General features: G+C 39.6%; 2 protein-coding genes across 3 annotated transcripts; one reads left to right on the top strand and one right to left on the bottom strand.

The window, feature by feature from the left end:
- Nucleotides 1-1,000: 1,000 nt before the first annotated feature.
- adal (adenosine deaminase-like) lies at nucleotides 1,001-5,231 on the top strand. Its single transcript, XM_047352939.1, has 10 exons — nucleotides 1,001-1,149; nucleotides 1,277-1,407; nucleotides 2,278-2,338; nucleotides 2,429-2,516; nucleotides 2,611-2,692; nucleotides 2,766-2,892; nucleotides 4,066-4,146; nucleotides 4,225-4,363; nucleotides 4,441-4,541; nucleotides 4,839-5,231. Exons 1-10 carry the CDS (start codon nucleotides 1,108-1,110, stop codon nucleotides 5,028-5,030), a joined length of 1,044 nt encoding a protein of 347 aa, XP_047208895.1. The 5' UTR covers nucleotides 1,001-1,107; the 3' UTR covers nucleotides 5,031-5,231.
- Nucleotides 5,111-16,962, bottom strand: nat10 (N-acetyltransferase 10). Of its 2 annotated transcripts, none has more exons than XM_047352928.1 (29): nucleotides 16,938-16,962; nucleotides 16,592-16,712; nucleotides 16,404-16,495; nucleotides 16,148-16,319; nucleotides 15,493-15,615; nucleotides 15,357-15,418; nucleotides 15,141-15,255; nucleotides 13,484-13,591; nucleotides 12,866-12,999; nucleotides 12,681-12,774; nucleotides 12,499-12,597; nucleotides 12,270-12,406; nucleotides 11,407-11,531; nucleotides 11,169-11,319; nucleotides 10,148-10,244; nucleotides 9,947-10,063; nucleotides 9,756-9,857; nucleotides 9,597-9,671; nucleotides 8,695-8,811; nucleotides 8,481-8,614; nucleotides 8,332-8,380; nucleotides 8,146-8,242; nucleotides 7,954-8,061; nucleotides 7,699-7,871; nucleotides 7,498-7,617; nucleotides 7,308-7,406; nucleotides 5,690-5,763; nucleotides 5,518-5,598; nucleotides 5,111-5,433 (listed from the first exon to the last, which is right to left on the bottom strand). In XM_047352928.1, exons 2-29 carry the CDS (start codon nucleotides 16,703-16,705, stop codon nucleotides 5,301-5,303), a joined length of 3,102 nt encoding a protein of 1,033 aa, XP_047208884.1. In that variant the 5' UTR covers nucleotides 16,706-16,712; nucleotides 16,938-16,962; the 3' UTR covers nucleotides 5,111-5,300. The 2 variants fall into 2 exon arrangements, with proteins under 2 accessions (XP_047208884.1, XP_047208875.1); XM_047352919.1 differs by having other exon boundaries at nucleotides 16,836-16,952.
- Between the last annotated feature and the right edge of the window lie 4,686 nt (nucleotides 16,963-21,648).

Here is a 21,648-nt window from a genome sequence, read left to right as displayed (position 1 = left end):
CTGCATGAAAATGAAAAGAATTTTGTTTTTGTAAAGTAGCTCTAAAACACCCAGCACCAAGAAATAAGCCTTGAGGTATCCCTCTGGAAAGGTCAGCAAACGTGGAGATAAAGTTATTGATGCAGAGACAAAACCATTGCTCTCATAATCTGCAAATCACTGTATTTATACAGCACAGTTATTCTTTTATTTATTTTCATTTTTTTCTTTCCCATTCAAATCCTGTTATAAAAAGTCAAATTTGATCCAAATTTGTTTCAATTCAATCAAATATACTGTAATATAGTTCAGTCCAATGTAGCTACATTCAAATCTAAATAAAAACTGTTCAGAACCATCCAATTACAATACCATAATGTCAAATTCAGTACATCAGTCAAGGCCAATAGATGACAAGCTGTTTATCTAAGAAAACCGATTACATCAAGTAATCACTTCAAGGCTATATCACTGAGTGTGAGCAAGCACAGGCTGACAGTGGAGGGAAACCATAGCAGTGTGATTTAATGGCTCACTCAAGTCAATAATAACCATATTAAGCAGTATTAAAAACAAAGGTTTAAACATATTTTCTTAAAGTACACAGTATCTGCCTCCCTAATAGAACAAGAAAACAAGGGAGCAGCCTGATAAACTAAAGCTGCCATTCTACTGTAAGAAACTGTAGGAACCACAGAAAAGACTGCAGTCTAACGATTTATTGCACTGATGTTTTGCTATAAAACAGTCTTTAAAATGAAGTTACATTATCATCAGGAAATGAAACTACAACATGAACTACATTTAATGTACCTGCTTAATCCTGTTAAACTATAAGCCTTTATTTGTTAAAGATTTTATTTTCTGAAACTATGCAGCACACTATTACTTTAGTAAATATACACTTTATTTAATGTCATTTTCTTAAACAGGGATGTTAAGGATTTGCGAAAAGAACAAATAAAAAACGGAAAGGTCGCTGAGAGACTCGGAACTCCGCAGGATCAGGGGATTATTTATTTGTTGCACCAGGTGCATCGAACAAATGTGCACTGAAAATATCGACAGGGAAAACAAAACAAAAAAAACGGTTTAGGGCTCTGAGACTCAGGCTGTTTTTACCGTGAGATGGACGATGATTCCGTGTTTTATAAGAAGCTACCGAAGGTGGTAAGTGAACACTTCAATGTTCTTGTGGTTTACGAAAAGGAGAAAATGTCTTCAGAGGAGCTGGTGAGGAGCAACAGCAGGATTTTGTGTGAGCTTGAGGCTAATTTCAGCGTTTGTGTGTTGACAGGAGCTCCATGCCCACCTGAACGGCTCAGTAAGCGCCCAGACAATGGAGAAGCTCATCCAGCGGAAACCGCACCTCAACATTGAACGCAACATGACAGCTATCGGTAAAGGCCAGCGGAGGACACTGGACGAGTAAGGATGCTCCACAAATAACTCTTTAACCTGGAATATATAGCATCAATGCGAAGGATTGATATGTTAATCTCACACTGAAAAATTTTGAAAATCTAACCTTTATTTGGGGTTCATTCATTCGTTCATAAAGTCCACTTTGAAGAAATGTTTTTTTTTTGTTTGTTTTTTTTTTGTATACAAAATTATTAGGACCAAAACTAGTGGCACACCAAACAACCCCTTTTAATAATTGTGACAAAATATGTCTAAGAAGTTTTAATTACTAATAATGACTTTCAATTCCCATGGGGAGTAAATATGCAACACAGGTTAGCCACTCTTCAAAATGGGAAGAACAAGAGAACATGGAATAAACAAGGTTTCTCCATAATGTGGAAAAGTATGGAATTTGATTTCATTATATTCTAAGGTGTGGGAAAGCATGGAAAAAGCAAATAAAAAAATTGAAAAACATTTGTACTTTCATACTTTGTTCCCTCTCTCTTGTCTGATGTTGTGTCCTTCCATCCTTACCACTTTGTGTCTTGTCCACACCAAGTACGGCGGTAAACTCACTGTTAGAAAACTAGCAGATTTGTCCGATTCTGCAACTGCAACAAAAGAGTGATTTATTTGAAGTCTTTTTTTGCACATCTAAATGTGGGGGATGCTGTATAGAATCACTACGAAACCACATTACATTTGTGGTGGTTTGATCAATGGATACACAGGATCTCTAACGTTTACACACCATGTGGTTTGTATGATGTACAAAATATAAGGCCATGATCAATTATTGTCCATTTATCTCATCCTTTTAACATGTGATGTCTATAAAGATTTAAGTAACATGTACATATTCAATGTCTTTTACTTGCATGTCTGCAGATGTTTTGAGGTCTTCAAATTGATCCATAAACTGGTGGACACGGAGGAGGATATCCACATGGTGAGGGCGAAACCTTCAGTGAAATACCTTTCATTTAAAACGAAATCAGTTTTCCAGATTTACACGCACAGATTTGTATTTCTAATCAAGGTGGCGACAGACGTCATCAAAGAGTTTGCAGTTGACAATGTCAAATATCTTGAGCTCAGAAGTACTCCAAGGGAAGAGAAAGGCACAGGTAAGAATGTTGAAGATGGGTCCAGATAGGTTGACACGATGGCTTGCTGTCTGGAATCCAACCTTGGTTTGTAATGTTTTCCTTTTTATTTTAGGACTAACAAAAAAGAGTTATGTTGAGGCTGTCATCAAAGCCATTCAGCAGTGCAAATACGATGGGGTGGACATAGACGTCAGGTAGATGTTTGTTGCTTTCATATAATTGTTGCTAACAGTTGTGCTCTGATACTAAACTTTATTTACCTGAAAGGTTTTTGGTGGCCATCGACCGCAGGTATGGAACAGAGGTTGCAATGGAGACCGTTAAGCTGGCTGAGGAGTTCATGCTGTCCTCTGGAGGTTTGGTGTTGGGAATCGACCTCAGCGGAGATCCGAAGGTTAGCGAAACACACTAGAAGCTCTGGTGGGACCACCAGCGAGTATTTCAGTTCTTGAATTTTGAGTAGTTTTGGAGCAATTTAGAAGCTGTTTCCGATCATCCCTTTGTGCAAATCTTACTTTTGCTTTTTAAAAGCAAACCATGTTGGATTAAAAAAGAAAAAAAGCTCTTGAAATAAGTTCCTGCAGTTTTGCCATTATCCATTGTACTGATACCTTCCAACGACTCTCTATTAGTAGGCGTACAGACACAGATTTCAGATCATGGAGCAACATCTGCTGTGGAAGTGAACGTGGTTTATACTTCATGTTTGAGTCACCTGCAAAATGTTGCTGTTGAGATGTTTAATGTGCTTTTTGAGCATTTTGACTGAATTGGTCAAATCAGGCATAACATTATAATCAACATGGGCACCCTAACTGGTCCCTTACGCTTTCCCATATCCATCAAACTGCCATGCAATGTGTGTTCTGGTACATTTTTCTCTGAACCATTGACTTCTAAAGGATTTTGAACTGCAGTAGCTTGCCTGTTGAATCGGATCACACAGCCCAGCCTTTGGTCCTCGTGACCTTGTTGCTAGTTCATGGTTGTTCCTTACTTGGACCACTTTTGATAGATGCTGACCACTGCAGACTGGGAACACCCTACAACACAAGAGCTGCAGTTCTGGAGATGTTCTGACCCAGTAGTTTCGTTATCACAATTTGGCTCGTCAAGTTCACTCAGATATGTACGCCTGCTCATTTTTCCTGCTTTTAACATCAACTTTGTGGACAAATATCCAATTGCTGCCCTTTATGTCCTACTCACTAACAGGTGTCATGATGAGATAATTAGTGTGTTTTTTGTACTAAGCTTCTAACAGCCATGTTTACTATGTGGAAATGTTATAAATGTGCTGTTAATGTACAGTTATGGTTAGAACATATACTCTCTGTAGAGTTTTAACATTTATAGTATTTAGTCATAAAATTATTTGAATCCAAACTCATCACAGATTCTCCCGGGTCAGTATTTATTAAACAAAAATCAAAACCAATATAGGAGCGCACCCCACACCTCTACATATGTATAAACCCTTCCAATTGTAATGGGGTGTACTTATTTTCTATCATATCTGTGTTTTGGACTGTCAGCTGCCACATGCTAATGAAGCTTTCATTCAAAGGTGGGGCATGGCAGATGTCTCCTTCCAGCTTTGGAGAGAGCTAGAAACTGTGGACTGAAGCTGTCATTGCACATGTCAGAAGTAGGTTTTCGCTTTATAATTTCCTGCATTTGGACTTAATGTGCAACACTGGTGTTAATGCAACAAAACCGGTTGCAGGTTTCCTCTCAGCTGGAAGAGTCTGAGTTGCTGCTGAATCTTCCTCCGGACCGGATTGGTCATGGAACCTTCCTGCATCCTGAAATGGGTGGTTCTCAACCCCTCGTAGACCAAGTGGTGAAACACAACATCCCTCTGGGTAAGACTTAGCCGAGATCCAGACTGAAGAGAACGGTTCTCAGCTAAAAATATTCTGATTTCCTTGGTTGCTTGTAGAGATTTGCCTGACATCAAACGTCAAAGGAAAAACTGTGCCAAGTTACTCCCAACACCACTTCAGATACTGGTACCAGCTGGGACATCCCTGTGTCATCTGTGTATGTTTCTTCTCTTGTAATTCTTAAATCCAAGGATATATGATTAGTTTAGTGGCTCTGTTTGGTGGGTTTGATTTATTTTAAGTGTTTCACCTTTTTATATCGACCAAAGTAGCCTTTTCAGATCCCAGACAAATCTGATGAATTTCTTTTAATTCAAGTTTTCCGTCACTTCAGGGCTTAATCTAAAATCACTTTGAAGGATTCATCATAATAAATAAACAATCTGCTCCATTTGCATTAAAACAACTACTGTAAAGTTAACTAATCAACTAATTGTTCTTTGTCACATTCCAGACAGATGATAAGGGAGTGTTTTGTACGGATTTGTCTCAGGAATACCAGCTGGCTGCGTCCACCTTCAGTCTGAGTCCTGATGCCGTGTGGGAGCTCTCAGAGCGGGCTGTAGACTGCATCTTCGCCGGAGAAGCTGTGAAACAGCAGCTCAAACAGAAGTGGACTGAAATAAAGCCTGGGCTCCTCAAGTGACCCAAGCTACGAGTTTAGAGATGTTTTCAGACATCTGGGCTTTTTTTTTTTTTTTTACTGAAATCCAAAAACAAAAACAGTAAAATATAAAAGATGTTTAATACATTGAGCTGAAGTGTTAGTTTTGCTGATGTACAGTGTAAACTGTAAAAAATGAACTCTGAGGAGCAGAAATAAAAATAAAAAACAATTATGAATACACATATTCATCTACAAGTTTGTCCCAACAAACCATATGCAGTCCGTGCAGTCCCTTCACTGTGCAGTTTTTCATGCCTTCTTTCCAAATTTGCCATGTTTGTCCTTGTTTTTCTTGAATTTTCCATGTTTCATTTCCTTCTTCTGCTTCCCAGCACCGTTACTTGTGACGGCATTTCCCCCTTCCCATTTTCTCTTCTTGTCACTGTTGGTAAAATAAAAATTAGCAACAAGCTCCCACAAAAAGCATACACAGTCATGTTTTCCTGTTAATATGGCCATGTTGCACCTTTTGATGCTGACAATTGCTGTGTTCCCCGCATTCTTCAGTACCTGGTCCCACTCCTCTTCATCTCCACGAATCTTGTACCTGAGAACACAAAGGAAGTCATTACAAATCCAGTAAGCAGTGCTTTCATTCCAGTGGACCAAATACTGACAATGTGGACCCATATACTCACTCTTCCAGGTCCATTTCCTTCACTTTCTCCAGATCCTTTTTGTGCTGCTCCTCAAACTCTTTGGCAGCTTCAGTCTATGAATCAGGAAAATACACTCTTCAGACAGACAAACAAAGGGATAAAGTGCAATATGGGCTCATCTTCAGAATTTTCTTAAGATTCCTAAAAGCCTATAAAATGTTACAGCTCAAGCATAAAGGTGCATCTCAATAAATTAAACTGAAGCTTGAGTCTGGGCTACAAGAGCAACCAGACAAAGACATGTCCAGAACATGAACTACAATCGTTACATTCCTTGTGTTAAACCACCCCTGAACCAGAGATGACATCAGAAAAAAATATCCTTGCAACAGGGGAAAAGCACTAGACTTGCTCAGGGGTCTAAATCCTCTTATTGGTTTAAAGAAAATGTTGCATTTTATTTGGAAATCGAGGCTCCAGAATCTGGAGGCAGAGTGGAGAGGCAGATATTCCAAGCTGCCCAAGGTCCAGGGCGAAGTTTTCAGTCAACATTCTAACTGTGGCTCAGTGGGAAATGTAGTCAACTTGAAACCTGAAAAGATGTGTCTGAAACAGCTTCCCCCTATCATCTGTGGACCCCAAGTAAACCCTACTTAACCCTAAGTAGCCTACCGATCGGTGTTTGAATGAGTGCTACTGAGGGAATGTGGCTGTAGTGTAAAGCACTTTGGGTGGTTGGTATGAATAGAAAACGCCATGGAAATTCAATCCAATTACAAGCTTTCACTAGCTGTAAGCCAGAATCATCAGAATTAACACAAATAGACGAAATATAATCACTCTGGGTGTTTTGCCCTGGATCCATCATCTGGTAAAGATTTTAGTTTATCCTCATTTTGGACTAATTTCATATTTTAACCACATCTCTGCATTCAAATTAATATTTTCCAACTTTATCTAGATTTCTGCGCACAGAAGCAACTACCTGCTGTTGCAGTTGTAGTTTCTGTTTCAGAGGAGGCAGACTTTCTTACAAAGCGGTCCTGTTTAGATTGTCCAGGCTTTCCTAAACACCTTTCATTTACTGTTTTTCTTAAGCTTTAGCAGCTTTCCAGATATTTTCAGCCCGGTCCTCCTGCTGGACCATGGCATCTTTTTGTGCAGTGTGAAATATCAAGGAAGTAGACTAAACAATATGTGCCAAGCTTAAAAACTGTCAACATCAGACGACCTGTATTTCACAGTCTTTTGAAGAAACGAATAAGAAAAGATCCAGCAACGACCTGACGGAGGATGTCAGTGGACCCATCTACTGTGTCCAAAGCCTTAGGTCAACAGCTCTTTGCGAATCACCTTGTTGGTGCCAATACATTTTTAGCGTTTTAACTTCAAACTGTTACCTTTGGTAGTTGTTATAGAATCCATTAAGGAAATTTAAACAAGGTGTGTCTTTGTTTTTGCTAGAAACAAGGTTCTAGTAAAACTAATTTAAATCTGGTTTAGTGGCTTAAACAAAAATATTCCTCTAAAAATGGCCTGAAAAAAGCTGCTGAAAATTTGTAAAAAACCCACCAAAGCCCAAAGAAAAACTGAATGAGCTTCAGAAAGGTTCTGAATCCAAACTTTTGCACGGTGCAGTATTATTGAGTTCACATACGAGATCTTCATTGAGGCTTCTGACAGTTGGCTCCATGCTGACATCTTTAGTAGCCACCATCTCAGCTTCGATTGCTTTTTCCTGGATGCTGGTGAACACCTACAGCAGAATCAGAAGGATAAGATGGTAGTTTGTACAACCAGTTTATTTTAGGCTTTTAAATATGACTACTACATCGGGAGATACTCACTTGTACGAATTTACGGATGAGACGGTTGAAGAGGCCCATGAGCTGAGAGCTCGGGAGCTCGATTTCTTTTTCTAGCTGATCCACAGATTTGTGTTGCAGTCCTATTCCCAGCAGCAACGCCTAGAGAGGAACAGTCAGCCAATCAACATCCAGTTTGTGACAAATGAGACGTGTCGAAAACAGAAGCTAAGAAAAACTTACACACTGTGCTGCAGAGAGGGAGACGTCACCCAGCTGCTTGAGAAAGAAGATGCGAGCCACTGTCGGGATCAGATCCATGATGAGGTGGTAGTCCACCATGCTCCTCGAATACAGCTCCAGACGTTTGAGGTCATACGGGGTGAAGTGGGCAGTCAGCTCGGAGCTGCTGAGGGCTGTTGGGAATCAGAAGTGAGTCAGATCAGGTGAGGTGATCCACTGAAGAAACCTGTAATGTAACATTTTCAAACGTCTTACGGGTGGTCTCCTCCTTTAACCTCTTATTCTGAAGAATGCTGAGGGCCAGGCTTGGGTGAAAGTTGCTGAATTGGTAGGAGAGCAGCGACAGAAAGCGCCTGCGGAAATCTGAGAAAAAGAAGGAAATATTCAGATAAGAGTGCAGTGGGATCGCACGAACCGGAGCTCTTCAGGTCGCAGGGTCAAATTCACCTTTCCAGAAGGCAGTCAACCATAAGCTGTTCTCTGAAGCCTCCTCACTGTTCAGCTCCTTCAGCATCACACAGGAGTGTTCTCCTGTCAGGTCATTCTGAGTGCAAGAATACATATCATTAATTAGAAGTTACGCATCCAGAATAACACACAAATACAAAACATTGGTCTAATATTAGCACTCACAGGTGTTTGTCTTAAATAGACCGGAGTGTAACCCGCTTTCTTCCAGAACCTGCCAGGTACCAAACAGGTTGAACACTTTTAAAGCTGCAAAAACATTTCAGGACTACTGCTATTTAGTCTTTTTTTTTTTTTTTTTTTATTGAACTCACTTAAGCAGCTGTGCAGTGAGTCCATAGGAAACTCCTAAATAGTCCAGCCTCTCAGCTCTTCTCTCACTGAGCTTCAGCAGCAGAGGAGGGAGCTCTTTCCGAGGAGTGACCACCTCCTCCAGCAGACTGACCGCCTGGAAAACAACAGACATGAACCTTTAATCAGATCAGAAAGGGCGGTCGTCAGATCGTTTCTGAAGCAGCCTTCTCGTACCTCGCTGCTGACGGAGGTGATCTGGGTGTGGGCTGGTTGCGTGCTCTCATCCATGGTGGGAAACTTGCCCTCGTAGTACATCTGCAGCTGCTGCAGAGCTCTGGAGCCGTAGCCCATCTGTTGGAGAGGTCGAGTTTAATGAGATCCTGTTCCATCAAATGGTTTTGGTAACTTAACTTCTAATGTCTTTGGAAATCAGTCTCAGTATCAGCACAAAAACAGAAGATGGAGATTCGGACAGACTGTAGGAAGAAAGGAGGATACAAAGAAGCAATAATGGAAGGACAGAAGGTAGGAAGGAGCGAACAAAGGAAAGAAAGGCAGGAAAGAAGGAAGATCATGGGGATTGAGAGCGAGATGAACGACACCAGAAGGGAAGAACAAACACAAACAGTCAAGGAAGGACAGAAGAAATGACAAGAGAAGGTAAGGAGGACACAAGGAAGAAAGGAGGGACAGATAATAGGAAGGACTCATTTAGACAATGGAATATGAAACACAGTCTGGAAATACAAATGTTTCTTTCATACATGGAAAATCCATAAATCAAATTCCAGACTTTTTCAGACTGTAGGAACGCTGTTGGTCTAAAGCTTCTACAACAGGAACTCAGGCAGGCATACGGTGATAAAAAAGGGAACACGGCCCTAATCAACAGTTCTGTTCATTATGGCTTTTAACACATTTTAAAATTGTAAACGTAACTCTAATTCATTGGATGTCAAGCAAATAGAAAGAACTGAGACGGTGGCTCTTCATTTTGCTTGAAGAAATAAAATAGCTCCTATGAAACATTCAAGCACTTCACAGATGCAGCTATAACCAGAGCTGAATGAGGTGCAGGAAAGAAGCTGTACACCACCCAAAGATCATAAATTATGAAAACTCAGAGGACGCCTTACCCCTTGGTAGTCCGGATTGACAGCTATGCGCACCACTCTGCCCCCAGACAGGCTGCCAAAGTCTGGATCTTGAAACTGTGTTGGGACGCGGAAAGAAGTCATCAGCTGACTATAGAAACATGCACAGTGTGGTTTTTCTTAAGGCTCCTGTGTGTGTACCTGCTCTGAAACAGTCCAGGGAATAAGATCTCCCGAAGCCTTTTTCCCTCTGGACAGACTGTTGAGGATGGACTGCCTGGAAATTTCTCCCTCGAGACACACCTCAAGGACCACACAAAGGGACAGTCACAACAAAACCCGTTTTTTCCCCCCACAAACACACTTCGATAGCATTATCTGTCAAAAAATACCTGCACGACAGCGAGGACTTCGGGTAGAGAGTTCTGTGTGGGAGGAACAGGCGGCAGGAGGCAGAAGAGGTGATGGGCCGGAGCATCAGACAGCATCTGCAGGTCGTTGGGGGAATTCTGGGTGGGGGGCAAAAATAAACAACAGGTTAACAAAAAGGACACAAAGTATGAGGTGTGCTGTTTGGCAGCAGAAAGAATCACCTTGTAATGTGACGCCACATAGAGAGCCATCAGCCTTTGCAGGAAAGCCTCGGATGCCTTGTGATAACAAAACAGCGTGTCTCTGTTTACATAATATCTGGATGGTGTTCGCTAAGCAAAATAATCAACGACTACATCTGGAAAAAATCCAGGAGAGGGAGATGTAAACTTACTCCCCAACAAAAACGGATCAGTATAAAATTTATTAAACATGTAGGTTTAATTTATAAAATTAAAGGTTTTTTTTTGGGATATGTTTTTTTTCTGTCAGTGTTCCTCGACCCTGGTCCTCAGGACCCACTGTTCTACATGTTTTAGGTGTTTCCCTGCAGCTACACACCTGACTTAAAAGAATGGGTGGTCAACAGGCTTCTGCAGCACTTGATGGGATGCTGGGGAGGTAACATCGTCATTTTAATTACGTGTGCTGGAGCAGACACATCTAAAACATGAAGCATTGTGTGCTCTGAGGAGCAGGACTGAGAACCACTGCTCTGTGTGACTGGCACCTCTTTTGCATGCAAACATGTTTCCACTGCAGGAGGGCTGGGTGCTGTGCTTTTATTTAAAATAAAGGTTTCTGTTTCCTTAGTCCGTTTTATGGAGTTTCAAGTTTGATTTTATACTTTCTGTAAATTAGTTCTTGTTATTTTCTGTCGATCAAGATGCTACCTTTACCCTGAACAATGGAGGAATGCTAGGGACATGTTAATGGCTACATAAAGGTCTGCCATGCTTTAATATAAAATAGGTAACTCTGATAAGGTGTTTTAGTTCAACATGTGCTCCCTATGTGTTTTATAAAAGGTAGGACTTCCTGATATTGCTCTGATTTAGGCTACATGACATTTGCAAACTCATTAATGGCTCTTTTTCTACATTTTTGAGAGTAAAACTATGTTACTGCATTGACAAATTTTATCTTTCCAGTGCTGTTAATAAATGTTTTCATTTGAAAATTTTATGAATGAAACTATTTAACCAAACACCGGAAAACTAACTGGTTGAAAAGGAAGGATACAGGTCGCAGGACTGTGGAAGTGGGCAGCCAGAAATGAGCCTGGGAATGTTGAGGCAGTCCAGACACAGCAGCTCATTCAGCCACTTCTCCACCGCGTCACCGGGAGCGTACCGAATGGACTCGTGCAGAGAGACCTCGTGCAGAGTGCGAGCTGCACAAAAACACATGACAACAAGAGACAGTCAGACTAAAGAAATAGATTTTATCTGCTTGAGAGGGAATAACAAGAGATGGGAACCTGCTGCTAGTCTTGCTGTGTTGGTGTTCCTGTTCTCTGCCGACAGGTTCTGCTGACTCTCTGCGCTCTGCTGCCTCAACTGCTGGATCAGTTTGAGAGAAAGAGAGCGCCCTGTTCCTTCGTACCTGCAGAGGCAAACAAAAACAGTTACAGTAAACAAAAAGCAAGATCACTTCTAATCTTAATGAGAGCAGAGTCATGGAGCCTTGTAAAAGTATTCGTATATCGTTATCGAAGAATAAAAACCGACAGAAACTGGGGTTTCTGCCTTCTCATTTATGTTAAGTTGCTGGTGTTTTGTTTTGTTTTTTTGTGCTTTGTTCGCTGTTTTTAAACTAGTTTTGTAAAGTGTCACTGAATGTTATGAAAGGTGCTTTCAAAAAAACTTTATCATTATTACTATTACAAAGTAGTGCATGATAGTAAAATGGCAGGACAAAGACATGTGGTTTTGCAACCAGGAAGCTGATCAGAGATGGTGAGAAGATGGATCAGACTGGGGAGGAGGGTTACCTTTCAGCCAGAACATGACCCTAAATATACCGCCAGAGCTTCTACCAAATAGTTTAGTTAAAATCATATTCATGTATTAGACCCCACACTCCTGACAGCTGTTGCTGTAATGAAACACATCGACTCAGGACGGCTGTGTACATACGCACACCACAGTTTTAAAAACCATGTATCCTTTATAGTTTGTTGTTGTAAGGTAACTCAATGTATTGAGGTTCAAGGGGAATGAATAGTTTTGTATTGTTGCAATCATTTTGCAAACAAAGATTTAGCCTCTCAAATATATTTAAAGTTTTCTCCGGCTTTTTATGCTTCGGCAGCAGTTTGAAATAAATGATGTTCTTACTGACCCGTTGATGGTGGAGGCCATGAAAACCAGGTAAGGTCCCAGAAGATTCTTAACAAGAGGAAGAGGGATGGCTGCAGCCTCGTCGATGACCAGCAGCTCAGCTTGGCCCAGTTTCACTGCATCTCCGGGATGGATGTACTGATGGACATAAACAGGAAGATTAACGTGTATATTTCACTTCTTTATTGTAAGAACGGGTCATTAAGATCAGTGTACTGGCTTGACGTTACCTGAATCGTCTGTCGATGCTCTTTGAAGATGTTCACTCGCACCACTGCTTTGTTGAACTCAGGATTTAAAGACTGGATGATTTCGTAGTCCAAATGCTCCTGAAATTTTAAAGCTGGGGTTTATGCCTTTTCTGCATGAATATTTGAATAATTATAGAGAGGAAGATGCAAGTGGAGTCTACCTGATACTGCAGCGCATCAAAGCCTTTGAAGATGAATTCAAACATGGTGTGAAGGTTGTCGGGGCTCGGGGACGTTACAAAGATGTTGGAGTAACTGAATTAAAAAGAAGCACACAATCATAAGAGATAATGAGCAACAAAATAAACAAACGTTGGCGCCTATTTAGGGCAAATATCATCTGTACCCAAATGCCACAGCTCCTGCCACAGCCAGTCCCATGGCGGCAGATTTGCCTCGACCTCGGGCGGCGGTCAGAGCCACGGTGCTCCTCAGTGTCTTCTCTGAAACTGCTTCGATAAACTTCAGCACGACCTTTGCCTACAGGAAGCAGAATCACCTTTCTTACTTTAGAACTATAAAGTCTAGGATTTGTCTGATCACACAGTATGAATGGACTGGACCACTAGAATTTACACAGCCTAATTTTTGTTGGATCATTTAGCACATTCTGATAGTCAGTTGATCTCATTTTCTGGGCACATCACATTGTTCAACCTAGAACTGAACAACTGAGACTATCCCACATTATAATACTGCCCCCGCAGGTGGGCAGGATAAAGGAGTTGTTAATCATGCCATTAGTGGCTCCAACAATAATTAATTAGATGAGGTTGAAAAAAGTGTTGCAGGCTGAAATATGATGACGCCAGCTTTCAAACTGGAGGCTTCTTCTCATTGGCTTAGATCTTTCCAGGAGGTGTCACATTTGTGTTGACCAATCAGCATCTGCGATCTCTAATTTTCTTATAGCTGTAACAATATTCAGCAGTAAATATACAAGCAGCATTTGATGGATGCTGACCTGATCCATGGTCCTGCAGCAATCCACCAACATGCCAACAGGCTGAGTGTCCTGCAGAGACTCTTTAAGATCCTTCAGCTCCTGCTCTCGAGGAGATAACCCTTCCTCCTGAAGAGAAGATGATGACAGATCAAACTATTGTAACATTTAACCATTTCAAACTCTTACAGAAAGCTTTCGGATGTGAAGAAGGCTAAATATTTATTTTTTGCTTGTGAATTTGTGAAATAGGTGGCGCCTCAGTAACTTTGAAGAAGTAATCCAGGGGTCAGATTCCACCAAGAAAAGATCAATAACAGGTAGTTTTCATTTTGTCCATTAGTATTAGTATGATGGATGCAACAGAAAGACAAAGAGCCATCGAGAGCCACTGATTTGATTTTGTACCCTGAGGTACCATCAGTGCAACCTGCACTAAATGAAAAGAGACATGTAACCTTTTGAGATATTAACCATTATATTTTCATTAACTTCCAAAACACAACTATAAATGATGCTAACTATCAATCATAGAAGGAGCAGGTGCACAAATATATACACTACCAGTCAGAAGGATGGAATTATGTGGTAAACAAAAAGTGTAAAATGACATTTTTATATTTTAGATCATTACAAAATAGCCACCCTTTGCTCTGATTACTGCTTTGCTCTCTTGGCGTTCTCTCCGTGAGCTTCATGAGGAGTTCATCTGAAATGGTTTTCCAAAGAGTCTTGAAAGAACTTTCCAGAGGTTCGATGAGAGACGGCCAGAGGTTAATATTTCAGTCATCACAGCTAAGGGTGGCTACTTTAAGGAATCTAAAATAAAACATTTAATGTTATTTTAAAATTTTTTGTTTGCTACATCATTGCATATGTGTTCATTCACAGTTTTGATGCCTTCACTGAGAATCTACGGATAATGTAAGTAGTCATAAACATAAAGAAAACCATTAAATGAGAAAGGCCATTTCTTTTAGCTTCTGGCTGGACTGGGACCAGGTTTATGTTGAAACAACACACAGTAAGCAGGATAATACGAGAAAGCTCACAGTTAGTGAACCGTGGGGTCATCAAGTTTCCGTGACAACCATTACATGCCTTCTACATGCCAATAAATTGTTTGTGAGAGATATAAGGGGAAAAAAAGCCTTTTCTGTCCTACTACCACTAACAAATAAAATAAAGATTCACCAAACTCTAGTTCCACCAGACACAGAATATATTGTTTTTAATGGTCGACTCAAAGACTTCAAACCTGTGAAATGAGCTGAAGAGATCATAGGAGAAGATCCTGGATGATCTAGAAACACCTGCATGCTCCAACCTTGTGAAATGTTACAGGAGTAAAGAGACGCCCAGTTGGCTAAAGGGGGTTGAACATAGTATTAATAGCAGGTGAATCTATCTATATTTGTGCCACTAGTGAGTTAAAAAACATTCTGAACTTGGGATAGTTTCCCCAGTCTCAAAGTAAAGGTCAAATGTTTCTGTAGTTTTGGGTTATGGTGCTGCAATAGAAAATGAATTTATTTTAAGGCTTTTCACGCATGTTTTATGTGCTTTAGCTTAGTAATCAGTTTAGGTTTGTTGCACTCATTCCCAATTTATTTTATTCTGTTTTGCATCTTGACAAAGCAAAAGAGAGACCAATGCTGATTTCCCACAGCATGGGTACCTGAGTCTTTGGAGGGACTGGCTTGATGTTAGCCATGTGGCTGGAGATCGGCAGGACGCTGAGCTGGTCATCGATAACAACGCAGTTTTTGCAAGATGCGACAGACAGGATGAATCTAAAAAAAAAAAAAAAGCATAAAAAAAAAAAAAAACATACATCCCATGTTTGTTCCACCTGATTAAATACATTTCATAAAAAAGGTCGAGCAACACCGACCTCTCATTGAACCTGCCTACAACATCCTGATGAGCCTCAGTCCTGTATCGGGAGTGCACATCCTGCAGGGAAAAGGGGGGTATGCTCATCAGAACTGGGGAACAAATGTGGGGAATAGAACCAGTTCAAGGCTTACCATGGTCATAGTGTAGAGCTGCTTCAGAGAGTTCATTGTCCTAAGGAGAATCACCACTATACCCCCTCCTTCCACTGTCTCAATAGTTCGTGCCAAGAGGTTGGGAGTGAGTGCCTCAAAATCCTGGGTGACAAGTAAAAACACAACGTAAAAAAAAAAGATAATCTCCTATATCAGAAGATTTTCTCCATTAAATGTTGCTTTGGATCAGTTTTTCAAACCTGATATCACAAGTAAGTCAAAGAATCTACACCATGAAGTGCAGAAGAAGCAGTGTGCATATCAATATTCCTGCCATAATTAGTAAAAAAAACTACAAAAAAATGATGTAATCTGATAGAGAAAAATATACAATTATGTGAAGAGGTCAACATTTTAAAGAATAAAATAAATAAAAACACAAATTCCAACAGCAGAAACAAAGCTTTCCAAATCTGCTTTTTACAAAACAAACCTTTTAAAAGCAATATTTGCAGTATGTTATATGTATGATTGAACAGTGCAAAGAACTTCCAGTGACATTATTAACTGTTTACTGTATATTCACTTGACCTCCAAAGACACATCAGGTACAGCAGATTAAAAACAATGGAGACTGTGTACAAACAAGTGAAGAGAGGCAGAGCTGTGCTCAACCACTGGTCCGCAGACTCACCTGCAGGACGCACATGCCGTAAGTGTTTCCCAGGATCTTGTGAGTCTCATTGTAGTAACAGTAGCGGATGTTGGTTGCAGCGACAAAGAGCTCAAACGGATCATCCTGATTCAGATTCAATGTTCCAGTTTTGATCTTTTTCTGCAGCTGTCTCATCCGTTTCTTCCGATTGCTGTTTCAGAAACACAAATCAAATCTGTGCTGCTGCTCTCAGATTAGCTGCTGGCAGCTGAATGTGTGTTCAAGTTACTCCTACCTGCTAAACCCAAGGTCTTTTTTATAGCACCAAAGGACTGAGGGTCGTGCTCTGACAGCGGCTTTGGACAGCATGTGATGAAGGATCACCACCTAGATCAGAAGCAGTTTGGTTTGTTGCAGCAGTAAAAATCAAACCAGGATCAAAGCTGTTATTTGACTTCTTATTAGCAGGAGGCGAAGTGTTACCTGATCTCTCCCTCGATCTCCCACCACCACAAACATGGTCCGGTGTTGCAGGGTGACTCCATTCTCGATCTGGACCCGAATCCGGTTGTCTATTTTCTTGCGGACCGTCGCCATCGTACTCCTGCCAAGGAGAGAAACGACACATAATTAGCACATAAACGACAAAAACCAAAAGACAGCAATTCACCTGTCAGCAGGCGAACACTAACTAGTACTAAATTAAATCTGCAAAGTTTCACATTACCTTAAATAAAGTTTTCAGAGATATATTTACTTTCAAATATCTAACAGATTATGTCTACGGCTGCTTGGAGCTACATGCCGCCGACCATGTTGATGAACTCACGTGGAGACAGTAGTTCATGGAGGACCCTTGTGTGACGTCAAAATAGCGCGACGTATTTTTACGACGTTTCACGTTTATCTTCACCATGTGGTATATGACATTTTTTTTTTTCATATTGTTTTTTAAATGTGGTCATTATTATGAACGCACATTCTTGAACGCTACCCAAGAAGAAGAAAGAGGTGCATGACTCAAGCAGTAAAACAGCTCGGTCTGAAAACGCTGGTCTACTTAGAACCCCACAGTGGTAGAAATTATTTACTTTTGGAAGTGGCAGTAAAAGGCATAAACTGGTATGTGACTGGTTCAGAATGGATACACAGGAGGACAATATGGACTTTGATGAATGGACGCCAGTAAGTAGAGGGAGAGGACGCGGAAGAGGTAAAGCAGAAGAAGGGAAAATGTTAGACAGCCAAAGGAGTAAAAGAGAGCTGGAAGAAAACAGTTCTGAAGAAGAGAGAGTAGTTAGGAGGAAAATTGGAAGGGAAGAATGTAAGATAATATTAAAGATAAAAAATGAAAAAGAAAAAGAGAACCTGAGTCCTATTTCACTATCTAGAGAAATAAAGACAAAGATAGGAGATGTTGAAATGGTGAAGGTCTTGAGAGATGGAAATATACTGGTGGTGTGTAAAACCGAAGAACAAAGAAGAAAGGCTTTACAAGTTGAAAACATTTGCAACAAAAGGTGACAGAGAGGAAGATTATAGGAGAAGATAAAATCATTCGGGGGGTAATTTATGGCATTCCTCTGGAGGAAGATATAGACAAATTTGGAAAAAAAGCATTGTTGGTGCAACGAGAAAAAATCTCAAAAGACTGACAAAAAATGTAAATGGAGAAAGAGTAGGAAGCCTGTCAATTTTAATAGATTTTGAAGAAAAGGTGTTGCCACAAAATGTTAAAATAGGATATCTGAGTTTTTCTGTGAGGCCTTTCATTCCTCCACCACTAAGATGTTTTAAATGTCAGAGATATGGTCATATAGCAGCTGTCTGTAAAGGAAAACAAAGATGTCCAAAATGTGGAGAAGATCACAGAATTGAAGATTGTGGGGAAGAAGTGCAGGAAAAATGTTGCAATTGTGGAGGGCAACATAGAGTAACATTTGGGGGTTGTGAGGTAAGGAAGAAAGCAAAAGAAATTCAACAAATTAAGATGACTAAAAACATAAGCTATGCTGAAGCAGTCAAAAATGTACAGAAAGAAAGATCAAGGGATGAAGGTCAAATTAGGATTCTAGATTATCAACAAAGAAAAGTAGAATCAGAGGAAAATGTTACAATGTCTGTGGAAAAACTGATATTATTCATAGCTTATGTCATTAACTGCACTGAACAGGCTAAACACAAAACAGAAAAGATTAAAATAATAGTCAGAGGAGCAGAAAAGTTCTTAGGGTTTAAAGAAGGATCTTGGGAAAACATTAATAAAAAGTTGGAAACAGATGGGAGGCAAAGAGGAACCCCAGCTGATAGAAATATATGATAATATTACAGTGGAATGAAAGAAGCTTAATCGCTAATGGACAGGAATTTAAATGGTATATAGATGGAATTGAAGAAAAACCAGAAATTATATGTATACAGGAGACGTGGTTAAAACCAAACCTAGATTTTGTGTTTAAAGGGTACAATAGTATCAGAAGGGATAGACAAGAAGGAAGTGGAGGAGGATGTGGAATATTTATAAAAGAAGGGATACAATATCAGATATTAGGAAAAGGTAAACATTTAGAATACATAGTAGTTGAAATTTACAATAAAAAAGAAAAATGTAAGATAATAAATTTTTATAATCCATGTAAAATATTATCATTTGAGTTGATGGATGAATTAATGGTGTATTTAGAAGGAAAAGTAATCTGGTGTGGAGATTTTAATGCTAACAGCACATTATGGGGAAAATGTAATGATAAAAATGGACAAGTTATTGAAGAAATAATGGAAATAAAAAAATTGGTATGTATAAATGATGGAAGAGGAACAAGAATTAATGTAAAAACAGGTACAGAGTCTGTGATTGATTTAACAATAGTATCAAATTGTTTAGCCAATAACTGTGAGTGGGACATTGACAAAGATACAACAGTAGGCAGTGATCATTACCCCATTAAAATCATAACAGGAATATTAATAAATAACCAGAATACAGGATTATATAAAAGATGGAACTTTAATAAGGCTGATTGGAAAAAATTAAAATATTTAAGTCAAAAGAAATTGGAAGAAATAGATGAGTCAATTGATATAAATAGTTTAAATATAAATATCTGTAAAAAAATCTTACAGGCTGCAGAAGAATCAATAAAAAAAAGAGGAAGAAAGAACGATAAAAAAATTGTGCCATGGTGGACAAAAGATTGTAGTAAAGTAATAAAATTAAGAAATAAAACATACTTTATTTAGAATACAAAGAATGGGATTAATATTAGTGTTTTTATGGGTACCAGAGCACATGTAGGAGTTGGAGGGAATGAGATGGCGGACAGGATAGTAAAGAAGGCAACACAAAACAACATTAGCTTTATAATAAATATTAGTAGGTCAGAGGCAAGAAATATAATTAAACAGAGAATCAGGAAAGAGTGGCAAAAAAGGTGAGATGAAGAAAAGAAAGGAAGATGGTTTTACAGAATCAACAAGATAGTAGGAGAAGTAAGAACTGGAAGAAGGAGCAGAAAAGAGGAAAGATTAATTACAAGATTAAGAATAGGACATACAGGACTTAATTCTACATTGTTCAAGATAAAGAAACATAATACAGGAAAATGTGATCATTGTGGAGAGGAGGAAACAATAGAACATGTAATATTGAAATGTCAGAAATATGAACAAGAAAGAACAATTTTAAGGAGAGAATTTGTAGGTATTAAAGGAAATTTTATTTTGAGAGATACTTTGCAAAGAAGTTTAGGTAGCAAGCATATTGAAATTATAATTAGATTTTTCAAAAGCACTAAATTAATAAATAGAATTTGATTGTTGTAATAGTAAATAAGATTTAAAACCATGAAGAACCACACTCCATACCAGTCGGTGGCGGTAATGCACATCATAACGTTATTTGTCAACTGCCAAAAAATAACACAGAAGAAGAAGAACGCACATTCTTTACACTTGAATAGAAAAGGCACGACGACGGCGCAGGAAAAGCCTCAGCCTGTTGCTGGGATACGTCAACGAGCCGCCATATTGGCAGGGGAAACAGCGGCATGTAACATTAAGTGAACGTAGAAACGGGTTATGTAACTGTTTATATTTTTAGCTTCTTTATTCTAATTTAGATATTTGCCACACTATGAACCAACGTGGTTAAGTACTTTTTTATAATTTGGATAAAAAAAATACAAGAAACGTTATTCTTTAAAGTAAAAGTGATCATCTAAACAAATAAGTAAAAAATACAAATTAATGCAAATACAGTAGGCACTGACAATTTTCTTTCCTCGTGTTTTGAGTATAAAAGTTTACAAGGATAATTAGGATCTTTTGACAGTACAAAACAATGTACTGTTGTACTTATTCTTACAAATCGCCTCTAAAGATTACAAAGACAAGATCAAAAACATTTTCTTTTTCAGCAAGACTTTAAACATAAAAGAGTAATTTGGGTTTTTTATTTTTACTTTGCAATGTGTGCCAACAATTTTAAGATTCCTAATCTCTACAGTTAAACTATTTAACAATTAGGTTGAAGAAAATAAATGCATGGTTCTTGTATTTTAAAAAAAGGCTTTATTGTAGTAAATGGTACCTTTTAATTGTAATAGTTTTAACAGTTGGGCTTGTTGGCATGTTTTATCCATCCATGTTCTTCTGCTTCACCAAGATTGGGTCCAGGAAAAAACTCGACGTCCCTTTAACTCTCCGGTTCTATCTGGGGCATCAAGGCCAGAAGGGATATTAAGGTCTCTCCAGCAAGTTCCAGGTTTTCCCTGGGGCCTCTCAGTGGGATGAAAAATCTCAGAAGGGATGCCCCAGCCATCTCAATTTACCATTTTACCTTTATCTGGATTATTTTGAAGCTAATACTTCACTATTAAAGCAGTATCTTTGCTCTGCAATCTGAAAAACATCTCATCCATATAAAAAAAAAATATTTTAAAGATGTAAGAAATGCATTCAGTTAATTCGTAAGAGCTGATAAACCATAAGGTCATCATAGAAACAGGAAATTATTTCTGAAAGAGATTTGAGGGAAGAGTTCTCATTTGGAATATTAGATTGTTCGTTCGTCGTCTTCCGCTTATCCAGGACCAGGTCGCGGGGGCAGCTGACTCAGCAGAGACGCCCAGACGTCCCTCTCTCTCCAGACACCTCCTCCAGTTCCTCCAGGGGGAGCTCAAGGCGTTCCCAGGCCAGCCGAGAGACATAGTCCCTCCAGCGTGTCCTGGGCCTCCTCCCGGTGGGACGTGCCTGGAACACCTGCCGAGGAAGGCGTCCAGGAGGCAGTTGAGGTGCCCGAGCCACCTCAACTGGCTCCTCTCGATGTGGAGGAGCAGCGGCTCTACTCCGAGCCCCTCCCGGATGGCTGAGCTCCTCACCCTATCTCTAAGGGAGCGCCCGGCCACCCTACGGAGGAAGCTCATTTCAGCCGCTTGTATCCGTGATCTCGTTCTTTCGGTCATGACCCAAAGTTCATGGCCATAGGTGAGGGTAGGAACGTAGACCGACCAGTAAATTGAGAGCTTTGCTTTTCGGCTCAG

Source organism: Girardinichthys multiradiatus, chromosome 2 (genome assembly GCF_021462225.1).
Source record: "Girardinichthys multiradiatus isolate DD_20200921_A chromosome 2, DD_fGirMul_XY1, whole genome shotgun sequence".
Classification (NCBI taxonomy): domain Eukaryota; kingdom Metazoa; phylum Chordata; class Actinopteri; order Cyprinodontiformes; family Goodeidae; genus Girardinichthys; species Girardinichthys multiradiatus.
Note: the sequence above shows the minus strand (reverse complement) of the source record. Positions and strands in the feature narration are given on the sequence as shown.

What these genes read in the sequence shown, in the direction of transcription:
- adal (XM_047352939.1), top strand. Translation starts at nt 1,108, where the DNA reads ATGGACGATGATTCCGTGTTTTATAAGAAGCTACCGAAGGTG. An exon ending in CGGAGGAGGATATCCACATG is followed by an intron (nt 2,339 to 2,428) that starts GTGAGGGCGAAA and finishes TTTCTAATCAAG; the next exon opens with GTGGCGACAGACGTCATCAA. An exon ending in AAGGGAAGAGAAAGGCACAG is followed by an intron (nt 2,517 to 2,610) that starts GTAAGAATGTTG and finishes TTTTTATTTTAG; the next exon opens with GACTAACAAAAAAGAGTTAT.
- nat10 (XM_047352928.1), bottom strand. Translation starts at nt 16,705, where the DNA reads ATGGCGACGGTCCGCAAGAAAATAGACAACCGGATTCGGGTCCAGATC. An exon ending in AGCTCTACACTATGACCATG is followed by an intron (nt 15,419 to 15,492) that starts GTAAGCCTTGAA and finishes TTTTCCCTGCAG; the next exon opens with GATGTGCACTCCCGATACAG. An exon ending in GAAGCCTCAATGAAGATCTC is followed by an intron (nt 5,764 to 7,307) that starts GTATGTGAACTC and finishes CCTGATTCATAG; the next exon opens with ACTGAAGCTGCCAAAGAGTT.